Source organism: Glycine max, chromosome 15 (assembly GCF_000004515.6).
Source record: "Glycine max cultivar Williams 82 chromosome 15, Glycine_max_v4.0, whole genome shotgun sequence".
Classification (NCBI taxonomy): Eukaryota; Viridiplantae; Streptophyta; class Magnoliopsida; order Fabales; family Fabaceae; genus Glycine; species Glycine max.
In genome coordinates this window covers 52,518,305-52,542,108 of record NC_038251.2, presented here as the reverse complement: position 1 = coordinate 52,542,108, position 23,804 = coordinate 52,518,305, and the positions used below count along the sequence as shown (strand labels likewise).

General features: G+C 32.2%; 1 protein-coding gene across 1 annotated transcript; it reads right to left on the bottom strand.

The window, feature by feature from the left end:
* Positions 1-1,206: 1,206 nt before the first annotated feature.
* Positions 1,207-20,508, bottom strand: LOC100778380 (callose synthase 2). Its single transcript, XM_003545910.4, has 44 exons — positions 20,350-20,508; positions 19,986-20,037; positions 19,210-19,445; positions 18,166-18,266; positions 17,779-17,897; positions 17,525-17,618; positions 17,331-17,441; positions 16,835-16,951; positions 16,656-16,748; positions 16,463-16,554; positions 15,755-15,881; positions 15,088-15,225; positions 14,912-14,988; positions 14,682-14,781; positions 14,064-14,186; positions 13,866-13,983; positions 12,900-13,234; positions 12,588-12,640; positions 12,434-12,494; positions 11,902-11,983; positions 11,774-11,823; positions 11,599-11,685; positions 10,093-10,230; positions 9,329-9,423; positions 9,088-9,172; positions 8,834-8,994; positions 8,617-8,740; positions 8,437-8,534; positions 8,236-8,365; positions 7,906-8,057; positions 7,536-7,645; positions 7,155-7,274; positions 6,959-7,027; positions 6,677-6,866; positions 6,433-6,589; positions 5,942-6,061; positions 5,741-5,859; positions 5,551-5,634; positions 4,368-4,480; positions 4,047-4,276; positions 3,168-3,968; positions 3,007-3,057; positions 2,304-2,489; positions 1,207-1,769 (listed from the first exon to the last, which is right to left on the bottom strand). The coding sequence occupies exons 3-44, from the start codon at positions 19,394-19,396 to the stop codon at positions 1,521-1,523; spliced, it is 5,847 nt and encodes a 1,948-aa protein (XP_003545958.1). The 5' UTR covers positions 19,397-19,445; positions 19,986-20,037; positions 20,350-20,508; the 3' UTR covers positions 1,207-1,520.
* Positions 20,509-23,804: the final 3,296 nt, after the last annotated feature.

The following is a 23,804-nucleotide window of genomic DNA, read 5'->3' as shown; positions in this document are numbered from 1 at the left end:
CACTAGAAAACTCTATTCTAGCATGTTGTAAGCAATTCCCGCAAAACTTTGTAAAAACCATACACAAGAAAACCCAAGTAAGAGAAATACAACCTGATCAATTTTTCTACAAAACCCTTGCTGGACTGAAAAGGTAATCTTCTTCCACTCAAAAGACACAACTCACTTTAAAAAAAAGATCTTCATAACCAAACGATTAAGAAGTTGTGAGTTACTATATAATTTTTTTCTTCTCTTCTCTTATTCACAAATAACAACATGAAATCTTGCTCATTCTGAGACTAAAATGTTATTTTTTAGATGTATTGAGTATTCTCTACTGATTCTTGATGTGTAAATATGAACACAAGCTGATTATTTAAATTATTTTTAAAAATTAAAAAATATTTAAAATAAAACAAATAGTATTAATCCAACAGACAATCCTAATTCAACACGAAATAATTGTTGAATATTCAAATAATTATTGCATGGTTAAAATAATAATAGAAGTAATTGTTATAAAAATTAATTAATAATTTTACAATATATATTTATAATATTGATAAAAAGATCATATTTAGGATATTATCATAAAACTAATAATTAACATACAAAAATAAAAGTTAAGCAAATATTTTGCATAAATTCACAAAATATACGTGTAAATATGAAAATTTTAAAAATATTCCAGAAATAAAAAAATTGTTTTTGTCCATACAGTGCACACGTATTCATTCTAGCTTTTAGTTATAATTCAATGGTTAGATAGTTAAAATTTACATTTTATACAAAATTACTAATAATGTAATAGTTGATGCTTTTTACAATAAAGGTATTAAATGAACAATACCAACTATATAATTTGTTTTTTTAAAAGTAACTACTATATAATTTGCACTCACATAGGTATCTTGTATAAAAACAAATCAAGTATTTTTTAGCGAGCTTAGCATTTAAAACAAATTTAATGAATTTTGAAAAGATTTTGTAACTTAATATATACGCACACGTCATTTCATTATTACCGGTACAAAATTTCTAACCAGATAACACTTTCAACATTATCACACTGAATTTGTTTTTTTATTCGTCATAATTAAATTCAAATAATAAAAAGTTTAAAATAATTCATATATTTTATTCCATTGAGTTCAACCCTTTGTCATCATCACACACATAAACAAAAGGAAGAAAGATAGAAAGAATGAGTCATCAAAAAATGGATAGTTAAAAGGCATTTAAACTCTATATTATAAATTATAAAACCTAGCACAATTTACAGAATAGAGAGCCTACCTGTTCTGATACAACTTTTAAACTGTAATCCATACTAAAGCATGTACAAAATCGCAAGTGTGTATATATATATATATATATATATATATGATGAATAAACTAAACATCTTATTATCTTTCATTATCATCCAATTTGTGTGGGCACATCATTTAAAGAATATATGAAACTCTTATAATAATGCAACCACACGTGGTTGAAACGTTTGATAATAAAGATAACAGATGAAAATGAAACTTCAGTGTCACTCTTTGTGGTTGGAGGAGCGTTCACTTCTTTGTCCACCAAGAATACGAGAAATCTGCAAACCTCTGCTGAAAGCTTGGTTGAAAAGCATTCTGGTTTGAAACTCTGAAACAAATGGGAACCATGCCAAGAAAGCAACTGGTGTGAAGAGAAGCAAGCCCATTATTACTTCATATCCGCGAGCAAGTGCTCGAACAGACCCCCAAAACCCAGTTTTTTCAATGAGAGGCTTGCAAGCTTGTGCAATCTTTTTAGAGGAAAAACAATAAGACAAAGAAAATGAAATGAGTAAATGCTCAAACTGGATTATGAGAAGAAATATTGAGGTGTCACTTTTTTATATTTTGATCATGAAATTGTGACAAAAGAGATACCATGAAAAGAATTTCATGTTTGTAGAGGATGTGAGCAAATCTATTTAAAATTAGAAGGTATTTTGAACAGTCTTTCGTAAAAACCATTGTTTTTCTTAAAAGTGATTTTTATGATTGCAAACAAACATAAATTAGCTTTTGCTTTTTTTAAAAAATCTCTACAAAATAATTACTAGATTATTTTACATCAGAATTACTTCTTTTTTTTAATCTGTAGGCCAAAAATAGTTAGGAACTTGACAACTTGATAGGGAAAATTAGTTAGCATGTAAACACTTTTTAGAGACCAATTTGTTCAGATGTGTACTCTTAGCCTTAGGGACCAAAGCAACACAAAGTGCTACTTTCAGGGATCAAATATGTTGAATTGAAAATGTGAGTAAAGAGAGAAAAAAATATTTACTGACCAGCAGCATTCCCCAGCCTGTTGGCATGACTGCAAGAATGCAGACTATTATGTCCTTAATTGTCATATTGGCCAGTAGTATTAGGATTATGAAGATGGCAAGGAATGTTAAGAAAATAGAACCCTCAATCAACCGAAATAGAAGCTGGTAGTCTGCACTGAGGCGGCGCCTGCCAACAGATACACCCTGCAAAAATCCAATAGAAAGGGATGCATGAGGGGTGTAACAGAAAAGGAGTGTGGAGATCATGACTCTTCATCTGTTGCTTGTACATCAGCAATATTTTGTTAACCATTATGCAGTAAGAAAAGATGCACATAAATATGTCTAGTCATGATTAAAAACAAGAATGACCTCACAAGTTAAAAGAAAAGATGGCATATTATGTGGATATGAGCTTTTAATACTCTATTTTTTCAAAAAATAATATTTAACTAAACCAAACACAAGGTCACAATAGTAAAAGTTTCTCAATTTATTTTTGTAATGCAGTTAAAACTTCTATATAGGTGAATCTTGGTTTTATTTTACTTTTTATTTATTTGTTATTTTTTCAAGTAATGCTGAAAACTCATTAATGGTGTTCAAAGCAAAACATCTTTTCACCTATTACATGTGCAGGCAATCAACACTCAGGAGCATTCCCTGAACAAACAATACACCAAATATTAATGATACAGAATATAATAATGTGAATTCTCACCTTCATTAAACCCAATATTACAAAGATTATCAGCCATGAAAGACCATAAACCTGTAAGCCAATAGTAACTAAAATTAAATCGATATCGTAGTTGCTAAGGTCACAAGCAATTAAGCAGTCAAAAGAGTACTCCTATGGAACCATGTGAGAAAAACACTTACCAAAACACTTTGAGTCTTCTCATCAGTGACTGAAAGGTGATATACCAGGCCATATTGATAAATGAAAAAGCGGAGGGCTAATATTATCTCAGTAGCGATACCGCGCTTGCCAGAGTGCCGGAGATGCTCATGTTCCTTTTCCCACCAGGATTCCCAACTTTTTTGAGGAGATACACCAATGCCTCCACGGTTGCTTATCCATTTTTGCCAATCTGTGTAGTCATCAACTATCTTCTGCCACTCAAAACCTGATGGATTGAAAAGGAATGGAGCAAAAAGCCATGTCCCTACCATGAACCACATGGTTACGGTAATTAAAATATAGGCAACCACTCCTCTGTATCCATGGCCAAATATATGGTAGACCACAAGCAGAATCATCAATTCAATCCCTTTAACAAAATGGCTGCGAGAATAGAGCCTATAGTTATCAGCAAATTTGGCATGAAACACCACAAAACCACGACCAGTGCCTTTGTACTCTGCACCTCCATGAAGCAATGTCCTTCCATAATAGTGTGTTTTTGTTCCAAGAGAAAATGTGAAAAATACAGGAGCCAACTGTAGTTGCATTAGTACAAATTCACTTAAAGCCTCACGAAATCCCCTCTCCAAGCCAATTTCCATCAACATAGGCAAGGCTAACAAAAATCCAATCTGCACAACTGACTGAGAAGCAAGAGCTACTTGAAGAGCTTTGTTGTCTCGTATAGCTCTTTGTTTGTTCAAACTTTCTTCAACTCCACTAAGGGCAAGATAGAGGCGTCCATAAAGGAATACATAAACTGTGAGGACAGTTATCTGTCAAAAACAAAGTCAGTATTTGTGACAGATCATATTTATATATGCCACAAGAAGTAAGGTAGGTTCCGAGTATACCAAGGTACTGAAATAGAAGCCAATGGTAGTGTAATAACAAGATAGCATTCGGAAGAAATCAAAACGGTGTCCAAGCCTGTATATGTCTCTACTCATTGTCTGCTCACCATTCCCAGCAGCGATTTTTGCTTCAAACATTGATATCTGGTTAAGACCCACATCCCTTCCTTTACCAACTTGTATGTACTCATGATGAGTGACATTGCCTTCACGTAATGTAGAATTGTAACCTGCAGATCATAAATAAGCTTTTACTATTCAATACCTCCATGAAAGAAATAGAAACAAGTTACATACAGGAAGAGAAACTAAAATACATGCCTGCAAATATATCCTCACTCAAGTTGATGACTTTAGAAGCCTTGCTTACACCCCCTCTTGTCAGGTGGAAAAGTCTATCAAACACATCCGGATGGCCATAATGGAACCGCACTCTGAATGAAAGGCACAAAAACATTACTAAGATCATCAAACAATAATTGACATAGCCAGTGGAGACATGAAACTAAACATTTCTACTGGACAACATCTGAATTGTGACTAGCAACTTGACTGACCTTAACATAAAGAAAGAAAGAATATATCAGAAAATAAAAGTAGGGAATATAACTAATACTTATATTCTAGCTACTTTTGGTATGGGTTTGAATATTTATATAAACAAATTCCTTTTGCTAAAAGTTTTTTTTTTCTTTTACTAAAATCCATTTTCACTTTCAAACAGGATAAACTCCTCATTTATCCTATTTCTGTCTCTGACTCTCTCTTTGTCACTCTTTATATAGGGGACATATATAGGGAGAAAAGTTCCCATTTTAAAAATGTGAAAATTATAAATCTAGGCCATACAATCATACATGGATGGTTAAGATTGATAATTTATCACTTCATCCTATATGAGCTGCTAGTTTAGTTGGGTACTAATATTGAGGTTGTTTATAAATCCATCCTTGCAACCAGAAGTCACTCTAAAATATAAATTTGAGCAATTTAGAAACCATTTGACCATTAGTACCTGAATTTACGTCATATGGATTTTGCAATCATCTATGGCTAATAATATCTTTCTTTCCTTTGATCCAAAATTTAATAAACAAAACTTGAAACCAAGTTCGGGTATCACTAATATTTCAGGCTCAGAAATTTATAACTACTTAGTATCAGATATAGAGCTCTCTGAGAAGTTCATAAGTGCAATATTCTACTTACATATAAATCAAGATATTATTTTAACATAACCTAGCTGTAGAGAAATACCCAAAAAAGAAGTAAGCTACAGTTTTATTTGGTTTCAAAGTACCTAAGAATATTAGAATTCTTATGCCTTTAGGAGCCTAATTATCTCCATAGTGTAACTGTTGTTGGCTTGAACTAGTTGACTAATTGTCCTACATTAGAATTTAACCTAGACTAATAATATCAATATACATTAGGTTAGTATTCTGCGATAGATCTCATCACAAACCTCCAATAAATACTGAAACCAAAGAGCAAAAACACTTACTTCAAGGGATAAGCCAACAATCTTTGTCCAATTGTCACAAAACTATGCTCTTGATTGGACATAAACCATGCAAGGGATGAAACACTGCAAGAAACAAAAGGTAGATAAAGATAAACAGCAAGCACTAATAGATTTCAGTTTATATAAAAAATGATACCAAGTAAATTGATATTGATACAATAGATCATACCTGCCAGTAAATATATGCTCTCTGAGTCCAAGTATTGTCGGCATTCTTGGACCATCATGTTGTTTGAGGAATTCTTGTAGCAAATTCCTCATTTTGAAAGCTTCTTCCATATAATTATCCTGTTACACATATATTTAGCAATCTGAATTTTTTTAAAAGCTAGCTTTCCCTACTTTCATATATAAAAATAATGCAGAAGACCTGATTCATATCAATTGTTTGCAAGCCTTCCCCACGTGTGAAAATGATGGCATGGTTTTGATTTTCTGGCTTCCCCTCACCCAATATTGCAGGTCCTGGAAGCTTTATCTTGTAAATTACCTACACCAAAACAACCAATAAACAAATTGATAACTGTTGCAAGTTGCAACTGTAAAGAATATATCATAGTGCAGGATATATTTGAGAAGAATCAATCCATCTAGAATTTGTTTCATTACTTTACACAATATCTAATTACAAAAATAGAGGAAAAATCATTTTTTCCATTCCAACAGGAAAGATGCCTCAAGATGTGCCTGATTCTTTTGTCATAGAAATTGTCTGTCACTCGTGTGTCTATATGAATTTTGGTTTTTTACTTGGTATTGAGCTTTCAAAACTAGGCTTTACAATATAATAATGTGCAGGACATTCATCAAATTTCAATCTATTGACTTTTGTTAATTCCAGGAATGGTCTATGAACAGTACCTGGTCTAAACTCTGAACTGTTTCAGAGGAATCATTTGATTTTGATGGTAATGCAGCTTTTACTAGAGCTGAATAATAAACCTTGTCTGTTTTTCGGGATGAATCTTTGATATGCTCTTCAACCTCATCAATGTAAGCAACTCGAAGAGATGGGTACCTGCAATTATAACATTAGTACTGAATGTTATAGGACAGTGTTTGCATAAGCTATAACAAAGTGAGGAGGTTGATTTGAGAGACATACTTAATCATAAGCTTTAAAATTTCTTTTGCCCTAGAATCACCAGATCGCTTATGAATACTATATTGTTGACATGAAACTACGTAAGTGAACTTCATGTCAGCTAATGATTGGCATTGTGTCCACAGTGACCGCTCACCAGTTGTACTTTCCATGCTCTCTAGTTCTGCAGCCTTGTAACCTTTCATTAATTCTGTGAAGTGAAATGACAATATTAAGCTCAGCCAATAATAGATAAGGTAATGATCTCTCTTTCTCTCTTTCAATGAATTTTCCGCAATATACCTTCATCCTTTGCCATATCAAGAAAAGCCTGTAGCTCCAATGCTTGTCGGATATACATCATTCCTCGGACTTCACTTGGCGAGAATAAGGTGAAAAGGCATAGAGGAAATTCATAATTATAAAATGAAAAATAGAACCTTAAATCATGCATCTGACATGTAGAAAGGTTGGTGGAGGGAGAGGAAGTCATTTGTACCAGTTTTGGTCAATGTCTGGCCTCTGTATGATGCCCATAAACGAAGATCTTCTTCATTCTCTACTCTGAGTTTTTCTTCACTTTTATTATCAAAACGTTGAACAAAATTTTTCCATTCATCTGCAGTGATGTGAGGAAAAAAGTGCATCATTAGCAAGGATGGACCAAGCTTTTGGTAATGGGGTTATGTCCCCACCAAATTTTATATATTTGGTCATGGTTTCAGTACAATAAACTTTTACTACATTTCAACCACCAAGGACTCTTGCATGGTGGCATGCTACAGTTATAGCAACCATTTTTGTGCTCTATCTTGATACAACAACGTAAGCTTTTACGTCAAGCAGTTCTTTGACAAATATCTAGAGGAAATGAGGAAACCTGGAAATATCTTTTGCAAGTAAAAGAGGATAGAGACTCCGTCTTCATTTTGCTTTTCCAGATTATTTAGGGAGAAAAGAACAGCTTCATCAAAGTATGGTGTCAAGACACTACAAAATCAAGATATATAATGCCATTAATATAATTTATATAGAGATTATATGTAAGACATTTTTGTTGTAAGTCAAAATGCTCCGTAATCCCTATTCTATATATCATAATCATACAGAACATATGTATGTCACTATCACTATATAATATTTGTTGTCCTTTTGACAAAACTTAAGATAATTGAGTGTAATTTACTCAATAATAAATCACAAAATGATGCTCTAGTATGCAACATAAGTTGAAGATGAAATGAGCTTACGAGAAGGACAACATATTCCGAACTTTGGGAGCAGGTGGCATATCCATAAACAATGAATTAGAGAAGAAAGATATACGCCTCCTAGCATCCAAGTTGGACGGAACATCCATAGCTGACTCCTTGACAGTAAGCAGTAACTGAAGCCTTTTTATCTGTCAAAAACAACAAACCAATAAAATGAATAAACCATATCATCATAAGCAATAAGTAGACTGACAAACTTGTATTAGAATTACACAGACCTCCAAAATATGGGTAAAATGAGGTTGAGAGAAAACATATAATTATTATGTTCCTCAATAATAACATTTTTTTTATTGTGAAACTTACTTTCTCTGCCCAAGCATCAATATCTGTTTTGACAGGAAATTGAAGTTTGCCAAAAAACTTATATTGTTTTTCAAGGGGTGTGAACCTTTCATCTTTTCCATAAGACCCACCATGGCTTGAATCTAGCAAACTACAAGAGAATGATAATGAATCCAAAATTTATCAAATTAGCAAGGGATACAAAAATTTCAAATGATTTACCCCTCAATGTCTCCATCCATTATGTCTCTGGTCACAATCTCTAGCATGTCAAGCAAGAAAATCACAATTGAATCCTTGTCCTCCTCTTTGTTCTCCAACTGAATAAATAACAAAAAAAATGGTTAAAATTCACACTTGATCAAACAGAAAATGTAACATTACTGGTTACAAAATAATTACCAAACGTTCAATCAGTTTAACAAATCGTTCATATAGACTGGGGACAGCACTCAAATTCAATTCATTCAGCACAGCTTTGTTTTCTATGTGCTCATCAACTCTTTGAAAAATATTCTGTATAACCCTGCATTGGTGAAACCATAATGTAACAATGCCGGTGTATCAAACTTTCTCAATATTCTCTTTTGATGCATATTTCATATAATAAGAAACTTACATCGTCTCACGTTCTCCAAGAACCAAGAAGTTAATAATACTTTTAAAAGAAGCATAGCATTCCTCAACTGCAGATTTCATGTACTTGTCTCTTAACAATCTTTTCTCCAGTTCTTGTCCTTTTCCTAAACTGTCTTGGGCCATGGACACTGCTATTGGGATCTGTGCACCCAAAAGAGAGTTACAAATGAATTTAAAAAGGATAAGATTATTCTCACACAAACACACAGAAAAGTTGAACAAAAGTAGATGAACCTTGCTAGCAAGTAAGAAAGGTGGCCACTGGATGAGGTTCAAAGAACGGTCGGCCGAATATGGTACAAGCATGAGATCCATCTCCCTAAACGTTTCATTTTAGTCAGACTTATTTGCAACAAAAATTAAAGACCTCACATAGAAACATGAAAATCTCAAGATTGTAATAATTCAAAGTTCATCATGAACAAAGAATTAAGAAGATATTGAGAAATGTTCAGTCATAGGCTCATAGCACTACCTGTTATCAATTAGGTCCTCCTCCCTCAGACTAGTGATTATTTTGTTCCATAACTGTGCAAACCTTGCAGATTCCTTCTCTTTATTAGAAGCAACCTGAAACAACCGGCTCTCCAAGAATCAAAAATAAAAAAATTTATTGATAAAAGAAAACTACTCACAGAAAGAAAGCAAATACAAGACAGGTAGATCAGGAATGGTATCCACAAAGAAAACATTAAGCTCAAAAGTGTCATATTTGATGAGGAAGCACCCTTAAAAAATAATCCAAAACTGAATAGCGAAAAGTATGATTAAAACTGCAAGCCAGTCTCGTAAAAGGTGTATATGGAAAAATTTGCCATGTTAAATTCTAGAACCAAACCAATTGGACTAGATAGCAGGAAAAGCAGCACCAATCTTAGCTACCCTACCATTGTCTTTACACTAAACCACTATAATGGACACAATTCGTTAGGAATATGCGTTCTCCAAAGCTACCAAGCAACTTACTTGTAGGTTGCTCAGAAGTATGTTTTAATTTAGCTTGCAGGTTAATGATACTTGAGATTTGAATTTTGTGTGGAAAAATGTCACACACACTGACTGCTTTATTGCTTTCTAATAAACATATATATAGAGTACAAAAGGAAGGGGGGGCAGCTGTTTACACTGACACAATTCAGCTGTCCCCTCAATAAAGCTAAACCACACAGCTACAATACACAAACCTTTAACAATGATGAGTGTTGAGATAATAGTTATCATGAGGAAAAGTTTCAAAACCTGATCAAATCTCCGAGAAAAAGTGGCCTTTAATCCCCTCTTTTTTTTCTTCTCAGTCTGTTCTGTGGGAATCAAGCAAGCATTAAAAGCACCCGGAATTGATTCAAACCGAGACCTCAGTAATTCCAATGTTCGAATCTGAAATTAAAATGAAAAAAATGAATCAAGTATTTCAAGATTCATAAATCAGCAGTTAATGCAGCAGAAAAAACCTGCATGGCTTTTCTTAACCATAGTTTCAAGGATATAGTAAAAATAACATAAAGAAAACAAGATCAATTCAAATTTGAACAATAAACCCTGGATCATTTCATAACTTTCAATGATATAGTTACTTAGTTAAGATCCAATGCAAGGTATGGAACTCGAGTTCAACATTGGAAGTATGGTATTCTAGCATGAGGTTTATAAGGTATTGGACTCTAACTATAGCGGATAGCTTTGGTGGTATGGTTCTCCTAAGGTTCTTATCAATTGATATCTGACTTTTTTCTCTTATCAATTTCAACTGCAAATGAGCAGCAGGAGTAGCAATGTTGGCATTGCAGTGTTTGCTTTGGACTAGTCAAAGGACTAGTGCACAGCCAACCTGTGTGGGTGTTAGGGATGCAGACTGTGGTGGGATACTGGGATATTAGGATCCAATTGCAAGGTATGGGACTTGGGACTTGAGTCCTACATTGGAAGTATGAGATTCTAGTGTGGGGTTTATAAGGCTTTGGGCTCTCCTACTGCAATGACTGGCATTTGTGCTGTGTTTCTACTAAGGCTCTTACCATACTTTATTAGATTTTCAACTATGAAATTCTATTGAGTTTGAAATTCCTTATGCCACCATCCATATATGCAAATTTATAGGTTTTATCCATAAAATTTAGTTATTCATACACCATGTAACCATTGGCTGCTCGTAAGTCGGCAGTCAAGCCAGAATTATCATCAAGGAGGGGCAATATCCAGATGAAATTGGGAAGCTTAGAAAAGTTAGATATGCAACAGCTATAAATATAAACATAAGTAGTTATCTCACAAAACTTGTGTGATAACTGATATCACATAAATCCTTCCATCACATAGCATATTTCAAGTCTAATTGTGAATTTACACATTACGTGAGTCACATACAATCATGTATTATGAAAAATTCTCTTTTGTAAGTATATAAGAAAAATATTTTAGCAAGATAAAAAATTAAACTTGATAATTTGTTATGAATTAGGTAGTTATGACAGTTATTGTATTTGTAGTTAGTGGAAGGGTTAGTCAATTAGAGGGGATTAGAGAGGTAAACAATCAGGAGGAAGATGTAAGGGAAGAGGCATTCTATTTAGTATCATTTGAGAATTGAGGTTTCCTCTTTGTTAAGGGGAAATTCTTTGTGAAGGGGAAAACTTTGGATGAAAGTCATCTCTCCTATATTTTGTTCTTCTGTAATCAAGAAATAAAATTTTTCTTTTCTAACAAGAAAAGGAATGCTTAATACACACACACACGCAATAGACAAACCTCTCCCAAACGTCGAAATGCACCATATATGCCTCCTACTATTGTAGAGAAGATAGCATACCAAATCTGTGTATCCATAAAGTAGACCTGCAAAAGGCACCTAATTGACTATTAAACTCATAGAATATAGAAAATAATATACTTGGTGAGACATGTGACAGAAAGATACACGTACAAGTATGATAGGGGACCATATTGCAATCACTACACCAATATTGTTTCTGGCTGCATGTAGTAGAAGATGACATTAAGAACAATCCTATTATATGAACTACATTCATCTTCATTTATTTCCAGTCTTACCATGAGGGAAGAACTCATGCCATCTGTAAACTGATACATGAGCATTCATGATGGCTTTTGTTGGAGCCACAAGAGGCTTAATCTGCAGTGTAAAGCAAATGAACCTAATGAATTTAACAAACACGTGAATATAAGATGCTATATAAAAACTCTGCACCATTGCAGATGTAGATACAGTCCTAAACTTGTAGTGTTGATATGTACCCAATGAAATTGAGTGAAAATGAACCAGTTAGTGGATGGAACTCGGATAAAAATAAAGAAAATAGGATCAAAAGGGAATATAAATTGATAAGAAATATATTTTCAAATAATCAGTCAATATAAACCTCCTCCATGCAGGAATAAATGGAACTTACTGAGAAAAGGGAAAGTAACAAGTTAGAAGAAAATAGGATCCAAAAGTAACTATGAAATGATAAGAATTCTATATATCAATGGCCAATCAAAAATGATGTATTTCTATATACATTATAATTATTCTAAGAAGTAAGAACCAATAAAAATAATATATTTCTGGATTGATCTTTACCTCCAGGTAGTAGCTGAATGCTAGTTTAGATAGAATTAGCATAACCCAGAAAGAAGTGTACCTAGAAAATTAAGACAGATACTTTAATCAATCAGAGCTGACCAGTGGAAATGAACATAGATGAGGATTGTAGAAATTAACTTCATTCTCTTACTTCAACAATGAAATTGGACCCTCCTGCATTCCTCTTCCAACGAAGAGCCGAGGCTGCAAATTGTGGAAAAGAAAATTAAGAGAGAAATAAGAAATACCAGAAAAATTAAAGAAAAATAAGACTAAATTTATTTTCTTTTTTTTATAAACCAGTGTCTCCCTATCATCTTCATGAAAAACTAGACAGGACAAATAATATTTGTCAGAAGTATTTCTTAAGGAAGATAAAAAAGCCATTGGTTTATGAGAAGATACACGTATCATTACAAAATATATGAGAATAAATACACAAACCAGATATGCATCTTTTTACCTGAGACCACCACATCATGAGCTTCACAACACCATTGTTAGACCTCTCAAGAAACTGGCGAATGAATGGGAACACAAATAACAGTGCAGAGAGTATATTTGGAGATAAGTAGATGAAGACAGCCAAAATGAACAAAGAAGGGGAACCTGTACCATTGCCAAACCAATTCTTTATGGTTTGTGCAAAGCCAGATGGATTTTTCCAACTGTAAGCATAAGTGACTGGTAAAATTATGACCCAAGCTGCAGCTAAAATTGCCTTAAATATATACCGCAGCTGGACATGAAGCGACATGACTTTCCTTGCTTTCCAACTAAGGAATATGTCCAGAATGGCTGGAAAAGTATACAAGACAGCATAATCAAGTTGCAACTTCATAAAGTAGAACACGTTGTTTGATAATTGAACATAAAGATAAAAAGGCATTGGGAATTTTGTAAGGTACAAACACATAATCAAGTCCCAACAAAAATTCTCAGTAACTTTTTGAAATGAAACATCAATAAAAAAAAACATAAGAAATTCAACATCTTGTGAAGCTTTTGAATAAGCATTCCATTATCTAGTGTGATCTTGCTTCTATACGTCTATAATACTTGGAAGAATAGTTTCTGAATTCTATTGCTCAATTTCTGAATACTTTTGAGTTTGGCTGCTAGGAAATGAATCACAAGGCACAGAGAATGAATTACTATCCAATGTTAATTAAATGAAATAATCAGCATCATTCAGCCTGCTTGGCTTCATTTTCATAATCTTGACAGAAGAAATTTCCTGAAATAAATTTTTAACATTTTTCTGCTAAATTGAAAAGAAAAATGTATAGTGGAAAGAAAGACATATTTTGATGCCACAAAATTGAGTTATATAGTCCTTTCTCTCCATCTTTGCTTCATAAATTTAAGACAGAAAAATGATATGGAAACAAGACCTGCAGCCTCTAGAAAACTACATGTTTTTAACTACCTTGTGCAAGCTTCAATATTGCAGCAGTTATGAAGATGCTGAGAACTTGCTTGAAAACATCACCCCTAAATATTGAGCTTAATTCGCCAGAACCATTCCAAGCAATGATTATCATTGCCTTAATTGAAAAGCATGATCAACACACGTCATTAGCTTGAGTAAAGGTTGTATATCAAAAACCAAATCTGAAATGATTACCTGTAAACAGAGTATATAAAAGCTCCACATTCTATCAAAACTTCTAAATATATGCCAAAATGTGCGTATTTCAACAAAATTAGTTTTCCCACTCCACCGGTCTGAAGCAGGACCTCTGTTTTCCTGTTTTCCAAAATCAAGCACAAGTAATTAGGATAAGATCATGGACAGAGGTTGGCTCATTCATGTTTCATGTTTGAGGAAACATGTGGATTGTTCAAAAGAAACTCTTAGAGGAAGAACTTAGTTGCATTCATCTCTAATAAATACCAAGTTCCTATATATACAGTCCTAAATACAAGTGCCAGATTGAAACTCTGTAAATGACAGGAGCAAAATGGTAAAAAAAGATGTTTATGGCAGTTTAATATAAATGCACTAATTAATATTAGAATTACAGTTTAATATAAATGTTTATAGTATCACTGAACGCCAGGAGCGACCTAGAGAATCTTAATCAGATTTCATCAGGATATACATGCACTCTCCAATTAAGTTTCTTCTTAATGAGAATAGACTGTTTCTTTGGAGTTCCAGCAAAGCATGAAGCCTAAAATGGTTCTTGTTACACAACCCTATGTGTAACTCTAATCACACACCAGACATGATATGCCATACCTCGTCTTTGTTAACTTGACGTTCCTGCTGAGGGAAAGGAACAGAGAAGAAATCAGAGTCAACACGCATAGGCCAACCTAGCCGAAAACAATCAACTGACCTACAATTTTGGAACGACAATTTAAAAAAAAAAACTTCGTACCCCATTGCCCAGAGGCTCTTCGCTATGCGAATATAACAAAAAAAATTATTGTGCAGGAAAACAACCAAATCAAAAAGAAGCATAATACCAAAAATATTCATTTAAATCATCATAGTTTCTCCAGTGAGAATGCTTTGCTTTTCCCATATTACTTCTCTTAGCTTCCTGCAATACAGAAAAAATCCAAGGAAACAGATAAAAGAAGGTTATCAAATGTTCAAAGTAAATTAAAAAAATTCTTCAGCTCATAAAAAATAAGCTCACCTTGGCTATTACATCATATATTGGTTTCACTACTTTCATAAGAAAAGCCTCATTATCACCACCATAGGCAGGCTTTACAGGTTCACCAGTCAGTGGACTAACATTCCCAGCTAACATCCCATACAACTCAAATGCCATCTAGGCAAATGAAGAAAATGATGCTTAGGATTTGTTCAAAATTATTTTGACATTCAAATCAATTAACATAAAAAAGTAGGATTTTACATCATATAATGGAAGATGCATTAAAATTTGGAACTACCAAAGCACATGCAAGTATGTGTTGGAAAGCTGCCTTAAATGCAGTCGCCCCTAATCCGCCTTAGTTTCAACCTCTTTGGGAGCCTTAATTGCAACCTCAAGAGTGGTGGTTAAGTCACACACCGACTAGAGGTATGGCTTAAATAAAGCTTGGACAGTCCTCATCTTACAAGCTAGTTTTGTGGGGTTGAGTTTGGCCCAAAACCCAATTTCTAAGAGTATGCAATATACGTGGAAACTAAATAAAAATATCTTAGGTATAGTATGTCAAAATGAAGAGTTTAAGTAGATAATTTTAGTGGAAATGACTGTACCACCAATGAGGGAAGGGTCTAATTCTCTCTTTAGACAGAAGAAAATCTTTTCTATTTTCAATATCTTTTATTTAATTTTAAATATTACTTACATGATGGTAGATATAACAAAGGCATTCTGGCATAAATCTCAAATTTGCAGCTTCTCCCCATATAAGAAGATATAGACCCATATATAATAATTTTCGCTGTTGCATTTCCTGCTGAATGGTTGGCAACCTAGCAATCATTTAAAAAAACATAAAACTTCAAAAGAGTATATTACAGAGTCCAAAAGTAGCCGTTTATGCATAGCAAGTAAATGAGTTAATTCCATCTTGTACCAAAAGAAGGAAAGAAAAAAAATATATATAAAAAAAATAGCCTACTCGACTCCAAGATATGCTAGTTAACTACCAAAACAACAAAAATGTAGGGGTATACTTAAGCAAAGCTAGAGCCAAGCCAATCCCAATTTTCATTGGCTTAGCTCCAATAATTATATATCCATATACAAGTAAACTTTAATTGTATTATAAATACAAATTTACAATACTATCATGTATCCAGGATTAAATGAACCTTTTATATATACGTTTACGTATATAACCTGCTTAAAAGATACAGAACTAAGCTTGCTTGGTTTCATTTAGGGCACTCAGCTAGCATAGGTCAACAGTTGACCTTGCTAAGTTAGGCTCAAAAGTAGATTGACCTCTACAGACAGCTCACTAGGTACATATAAGACCTTAAATTTCAATTTGACACTCAAATAAACTAGCATTTGAAGTAACTACTAGATTAGGATATGCAAATCTCACCAAAGGCTACTTTTGCGACCCAAATACTTGCACCATTTTTTGTAGTTTCTAAATAGTTTCTTCATCACTTCATTTAAAGCACGATCGTCCAACTAAACAGGGAAACGTACGATGTGTAAGAAACAAGAAAAAAAACAGTATGTCTAAATTAGAAAATAAAGGTCCAAGCCATAGCAATACATAAAAAGAAAACCTTGGGTTGTTGATCAGGCTTTGGAACTTGTCGTATATGTACATTCGCAAGCAAAAGAATCAAGTGCTCTCTTTGATTTTCCACATTGTCTTTCTGCACATGAGTACAAGGAAGATAAGCTTTGAATGAAGTATAAAAAACTAAACACCAAAAAGTAGACACAACAGTTCAGTCACTACCTGGAAACCAAACATCAGCTGAAGCCAGTCCAGAATGTCTTCATTTACTTTGTTGCCATGTTCCTTTGGCCAAGGCAAACCCCTGGTATTACGGAGTGCAGAAACAGAAGCTTGAATCTATAAAAGCAAATAAGTACAAGCAACCTAATCAACACATTCAACGAAATTCTAGCAGAGGTTATTCATAAGCTAAAAGTAGTAATAAGTTGTTGCCAGACATGAAAAAAGATGAGAAAATTATTAACCATACATTGTTACATCATAACTTCTGCCTGTGTTTGTAACACAGGTAATGCCTAAACCACTGAAAGACTTGATTTTTCTAGGAAATATCAGTTTTTGATTCAGTGATTCTACAGCCCTTAGTCTTTTTTGATTTCATTTGCTTAAACAGGAGTTTCCAAGTTCTATTAAAGGGTGTTACCTCTTGGAATCTTGTGTATCAAGCATTAACTCAAATGAAAAGGGGATTAAAACATAAATAAAGAGAACAAACCTCATGATATCTCATTATAGCCTCTTTTCCACTATTGGGATCAAGTGGCAAAATATTATAAGGGGCATATAATTGCTTCTGTTCCTCAACCTTAATATGAGCTTCCATAATCTGCAATTAAAATATAGTAATTTATACATTATTCTCTTTATATGTAAACTCTATTCAGCGACCAATAGACATAGTAATGTTACCTCATCAGATACTGGAATATCTTCTATTCGATTAACTGCCTTCAATACCTCAAATAAAACAGCAGCAGTTTGATATGCTTTTGTGAGCTGTGCACTGAGGAAGCATAAGAAGTTAATTTCAGTATTCTCCTTTTGCAATTAAAAAGAGACTATACTAGCAGAAATTAGTACAATTCACATATAATTGAGTAACATAAGAGAGAAATATTCAAGTCAGCGACCAAATTGTTGATTCAATTAAATTGTAAACTCACCGGTCCTTATCAGCAGCCTTATCTAATGCTTGAATATACTTTTCATAGTACTGCCTATAAAAAGCTTGCATTTCACGAGCATCACTCTTTTTCCTTCCCTCTTGTGTTGTGACATTTTCCTATTGAGAATGGAAAATTATTTCCATACCTTCAAATTTGCAAAGAAATGTATCCCAAAAATGCTACTCTAAAATAGGAAGAGTGTTTGTTCTTTGGTTTTTCGCTGGTCCATTAATATACTAAATTAGAAGTCATTAAACAAGCTTTTTCAACTCTCATAATTGTGGCATTTACTAGTGAAGGTAGGGGAATGATCTTAAACGGATTGAAAATATTAAGCAAGGAAAATTACTGCAGAAATTCTTAACAAATGAAATCAGAAGTCACCTTCTCTAGACGCTGAAGAAGAGCGGTTTTGAATTGGCGAACACCACGCCCACTTGATTGCGGATCTAGTCTGTGAGCTAGTTCAAAGGCATAAAACCGACCTAATGACAATAAAGACATGAGCTTTAGATAAAAAACATTCATATCAAAGTTCAGAAAGTATCTCATTGTTGTGCCATTCTATGAGGCTAACATAATATCCAAATAGAATAATAAAAAAAAGAGTGACAAGGTAAAAATAACAAAAAGAAATTGCAACAGAGTAGTTTCGGATACAAAGGAAGTAAACACACAGTAATTTTTTTTGGTTACAAACACCCAATAATTTAATAGAAGTGACAAATTAAGAGCTATATAAAGAGCATTTACCAGATGACTTAACCAATATAAAGGAAAGAAGCAATGAAGTTCAGATATCAAGTAGTTTTGATTCTTTGAGTTGTTAAAGAACCAGAAATTACCAATCATTAACATTTGGTACAAGTTCTATTCGGAAATAATAGTATATAGTAGATACAGCTGAGTCATTGCTGACTCGGCATAAGAGTTAGTTAGTTTTCTCTCATTCTCTCTCACCTACATGATTTTCTACAGGAAAAAAAAAACATTTGGTACCAGTAATAAATTTTAAAGAATTAAGAAAAACACAACGAACTCTAGTATTTTACAAATAAAATTAAGCATTCATGATTCATGCAAAGACTGGTCTGGAACATAACAGGAAACTCCCCACCCCCTAAACTATAAATTTTTCAATGATCTTTAGTACTTGACCATTTTTACCCTTGGGATTGAGAACATTTCCAATCAAACCAAGAATCTGATTAGTCAATTCATCAATGAGAGCTTAGAACAATATTTGTTTTCCTTTGTCAATGATTATTAGCAACATGTTGAATCTTCTAAAATCATAGTTTCTAAAGAATATAGGACTTCGAATTTTGCAAATCCTTATAAAACCTAAATTTATTCTGCAGTTATCTAACCAAACTTGTGAAATAACATACACCATACAAAGTACACACGCACAAAACAGCAACTTACAGAGATAACCAACTCTTTTATTGCTAGCCTCTACTTCATTAGCGACACGGAGGATTGGAGCTATCTCAACAAGTGATGAAGGAACCACTTCACTGTCCAAGATCGGGTCAGCTCCTAAATTCCCAGCAGTCTGAGTCCGCAGTATCCGCCTTTGTGGTGGCTGATCAGACCCCCTTCGATAAGACATCTTGATACCTCAATTTATCAATCTGTATCACTTCTAGCTGTTATCACTCCTGTAAGAAACAAAAAGGTGAAACATTAAATTAAATAGCAAATACCTTCAGGAAAAAAAAAATAGATGACAATTATAGGAAATGATGGCAAATCAGAAAACTGACCCTTCACAATTCAGTTATAATAATCACTTTTCAATAATTGGAAACGAAAACACATTAAGCTTGGTTATTTGGCACAGTCAGAGATAAAAAAAAAATTATTTCATCTCTACCCCTTGTCTCTCACTATCCCTTTGTGTGTGAGATATTAAGATCGAAGGGAGCATAAGATGCAAGGTTGAATGTGATTATACTATTCTTATGATCCATCATAAAGAGAAAATTTTATTCCATATGCAGTGAAAAGTTGAATATCCATGAAACCCCATATAAACTGCATCCAAATGAATTGCAGAAAGGAAATCAGTAAGCAAAGAAAATTCCCCAAAAGCACTGGTTCTATGATCAGTAATAAACACAAGTAAAACCAACTTTCCAAAATCAAAACTTGAAAGAAAAACCAAAATCCCAATTGCAAGAAAGCGCCTATAAACACACCTCAAAAGGCCATGGATGAAACTCTGACACTGATGCAGTGATATCCTCGTTTCTGCAAGGCACACCAATCAAGCAAGAAAAATTCTTCAGTTTTCCCACTATCTCTGAGCAACCCAACATGCAGAACAGCAAAAAGGATCAACTTTTACATGAAAATCATGTTGTGGACAACTAAGCATGTGGGAGAGAGTGTGAATAGGAACATCAAATTTACCTCTTAATTATTAAGGATAATATTTAAAATAGAAAAAACAAAAGGGAGTCTCTGCAATCAGCACAAGTCCAAGTGACAATAAAATAAAATAAAAGAAAGCTCTTTTACAAGAAAGAGAAAGGAAAAAAAAAACACAGTTAAGAAGCTTACATGGTTGTTAGATAGTGTGAGAGACAGAGAAAGTGAAAAAGAAGTAGTAGTAGTAGTAGTTGGGAATGAACATGGATGAGTGAGTGTAACCAAACAATTCACAAAATAAGTGAAGAAAGAGAGCAATGGTAACTGGGGATGATGGGATGATGCATCATGTATGCATATGATGGTTGTTTAAAGTCAATGGTCTTTAGCGGGTAAAGTTCCTCCAATCAGAGAAAGACACGTCACCACTTGAGGTTCTGCGTAGTTTCACCTTCCTTAAATAAACATTTTCCTTAAAACAAGGAAACGAAAATGAAAAGGTGACAAAAAAGTGTCGGGTAAGCTTCTGTTAGTTGCATTTTAGAAAGAAATTTCAGTTTAATTTCAATGCAAAGTGAATTAATCAGATGATTTAGCCTGTTTTTGGTTTCACGTGAAAAAATTAATTCTAAATTTATAATTAATTTTAGATAAATTTTGACGTATTTGATTTTATGTTAAATAAGAATTTAAAATTAATTCTGAGTTAAACGTAACTTTAAATAATTTTTGTGTTGAATCTAAAATTTTATAATAAAAATATCTAAACATAAATTATATAACTTCAAAATCAATTTTAATCAAAAATCAATTTTACTAAATTAATTTTATCAGCATTGATTCCAATACGTACTAATTTTTATGATATTATTGGTAAAATAACTGATTTATCATATGTAATATAAAAAAATTACACTATCATTATATATAGTTATATACTACTATTTATTAAAAAAATATGGTTTTATGTTCTTATGTTTTAATGAAGAGGACAATATATTTAATAAGGCAGAATTTATGGTTGTGAAAGTTGTTCAATTTTTGTTATCAATATTCAGCATAAAAAGAGAGGGAAAGGTTAACCACTTAATCATTATCTTGGTGAAAGCATAGAATATCAGAATTATTCTCAGATTTGAATTTAATCTGATTTTATCATAGTAGTCAAGATATAACTTGTTGTCCCTTTGGCCATCCCATCTTTTATAAATCTGTAATATGGATTCTCTTATGCTTCTTTTTCTTATCTTTATTTTTTGTATTTTTATGCAGCTTCATGTGCTATATACCTTAAACTCACCTCAAAATCTTAGTGGTTTGGCACATCCTTTAAAAGTATATAATAGTTTAACACTTTAACTTATATAAGTACTAGTAGTATTAGGTCTTTAGTCCTGAGCACGGTAGACACCATAAAAAATAAATTTGCCTGACAAATAATACTAAATGTTAAATATGAAATATAAAAAATTGGAAATACCTTTCTTTCTTATATGTGATGTATTTCAACCTTTATCTCTAGCTGATATCGTGATGTTTGGTGCTGATGTACATTTTTAGAAGTTAAAAATTATAATGTTTTGTTAGTCTAAAGACACTTTAGGAAACAGGAACTAGAATTAATAAAATAGAATGGTCGCGTAAGATTTCTTACGAAAAAATTACTATTGATTTTATAGTTTAAAAAAGTTCTTAAAAAATACAAGATTTGTATTGATTTTATAGTTTAAAAAAGTTCTAAGAGATAAAAATAATTATATAATAACTAAAATTAATAAAATATAATCTTCAGATAAGACTACTTGAAAACAGATAAAGTTACTATTGCTTTTATAATTTAAAAAGGTCGGGGATAAAAATTAATTTTATAATAATTACAATTTAATAAAATATAATAATTAAATAAGATTTTCCAAAAAAAAATAAGATTACTGTTAATTTAATATATAGTTTAAAAAGGAAAAGGAAAAAAAAGTTAAACAGATTATATAATAACTGAAATTAAGTAAAATGTAATTTTTAGATCAAATTTCTTTAAAAAAGAAATCTATGTTTTTACAGGCAAATTGGATGCCACCAATCTCACCTGATGTTGCTCATCCAATGTGAGTCTACAAATCAAATAACAAGACAAATCTAAAATCATGTTTACAGATTCCTGATGCTATAATCTATAATCATATAAAAGAAAGATTGTCTTAACAAAAAAAGTTAACATATGTTTTCAATGCTTAATAAATATTTATATTTGTGTTTGTTTTTTAATTTTTTTTTGGTATTAAATTTCTAATAAAATAATAATTTTATTTTTAGATTTAGATTTTTTTAATTTCTAATAAATTAATAAATTTTATGTTTATTTTCTAATAGTTTGTCAATTGTTACTAGTCTTTTTAAAAAAATTAATAACAAATGAAAAAAAATTATTAGCTAGCAAACAAGAATTCACTAATCTATTAAGAATTAAAAAATATATTAAAAATAAAAATAAAAATAAAATTTAAATATTTATTAAAAATCACAGAAGCGAATAAAAAATCATATATAAATAAATGGCAATACAAACATTACATCTTCTAGATGTCGCGCTACATTTGTTAATATATCCGTTCGTCTACTTCAACTTCAAGCATTTACTCCGAAAATATATGATCCACACCTTATTAATTTCCTGCTTCATCAATTAATGAATCATTTTTTAATATTTTTTAAGAGTTGAAGGGGTGATACACTAATATTGAAATAATTTTACACTATTATATAATCACAAATTATTATTATATATCTTTTAAAGTGATTATTATAAATCAACAATTTTATCATACATGATGAATTAAAAATGTAAATAAATCAGATAATCTGACAGAGGCCCACGACCTAGTCAGGTTAAGGCCCGACCTAATTTGACCTATTTATTAAAAAGGTCAAATTTAAGTTTTTTAAAAAAAAATTAATTAGAAGGTCAGGCGATAGATTTGGAAAAATATTCACTAAACTTGAATATTGGGTGTCTAAACGTAATACATTTTTACTTTCACCCATCTCACTTACTTGTAATACAAGCCATAAGAGTCAGGTGGTCCATCAAAAATCTTTTGGTTGGAATACAGTCGCATGATATATAAGTAGAATCAGTCTATCACTTCCATTCTTAGTTCTACATTTCTACATCTTGAATTAATATATTCATATTTCCTCGGATTCCTCCTTTCAATAATGGATCTGTCTTAGATTATTGGTCTATCATGTGACTCAAGTAGGCTTTGAGACTTTTTATGTATTCAATTAGATTGGATCTTGTATATAGGCTTTCAGGTTAGGTCAAGCTTTTATGCAAGCTAAACTCATGCTTCAATAAATTAGTTTTAACAGGTAACAAACTAGGCTTAGACTTAGTGATGGTGATGTAGGTCAAACTTACACCAATCAAAACCTGACCTAACCTATTTTTACCCCTAAATGATAATATAAAACTATTATAATCTTTTTTTCTTTTTTTTTTAAAGCAAAAGACAATAATATTATATCATATAATCTTAGTACAAGACGTAATTAATTAAGCTTAAAATAGAATCTATCTATTTATATTATATACGATACAATTCCTTATAAAAAAAAACTTAATATGTCAAATGATGTCAATCATA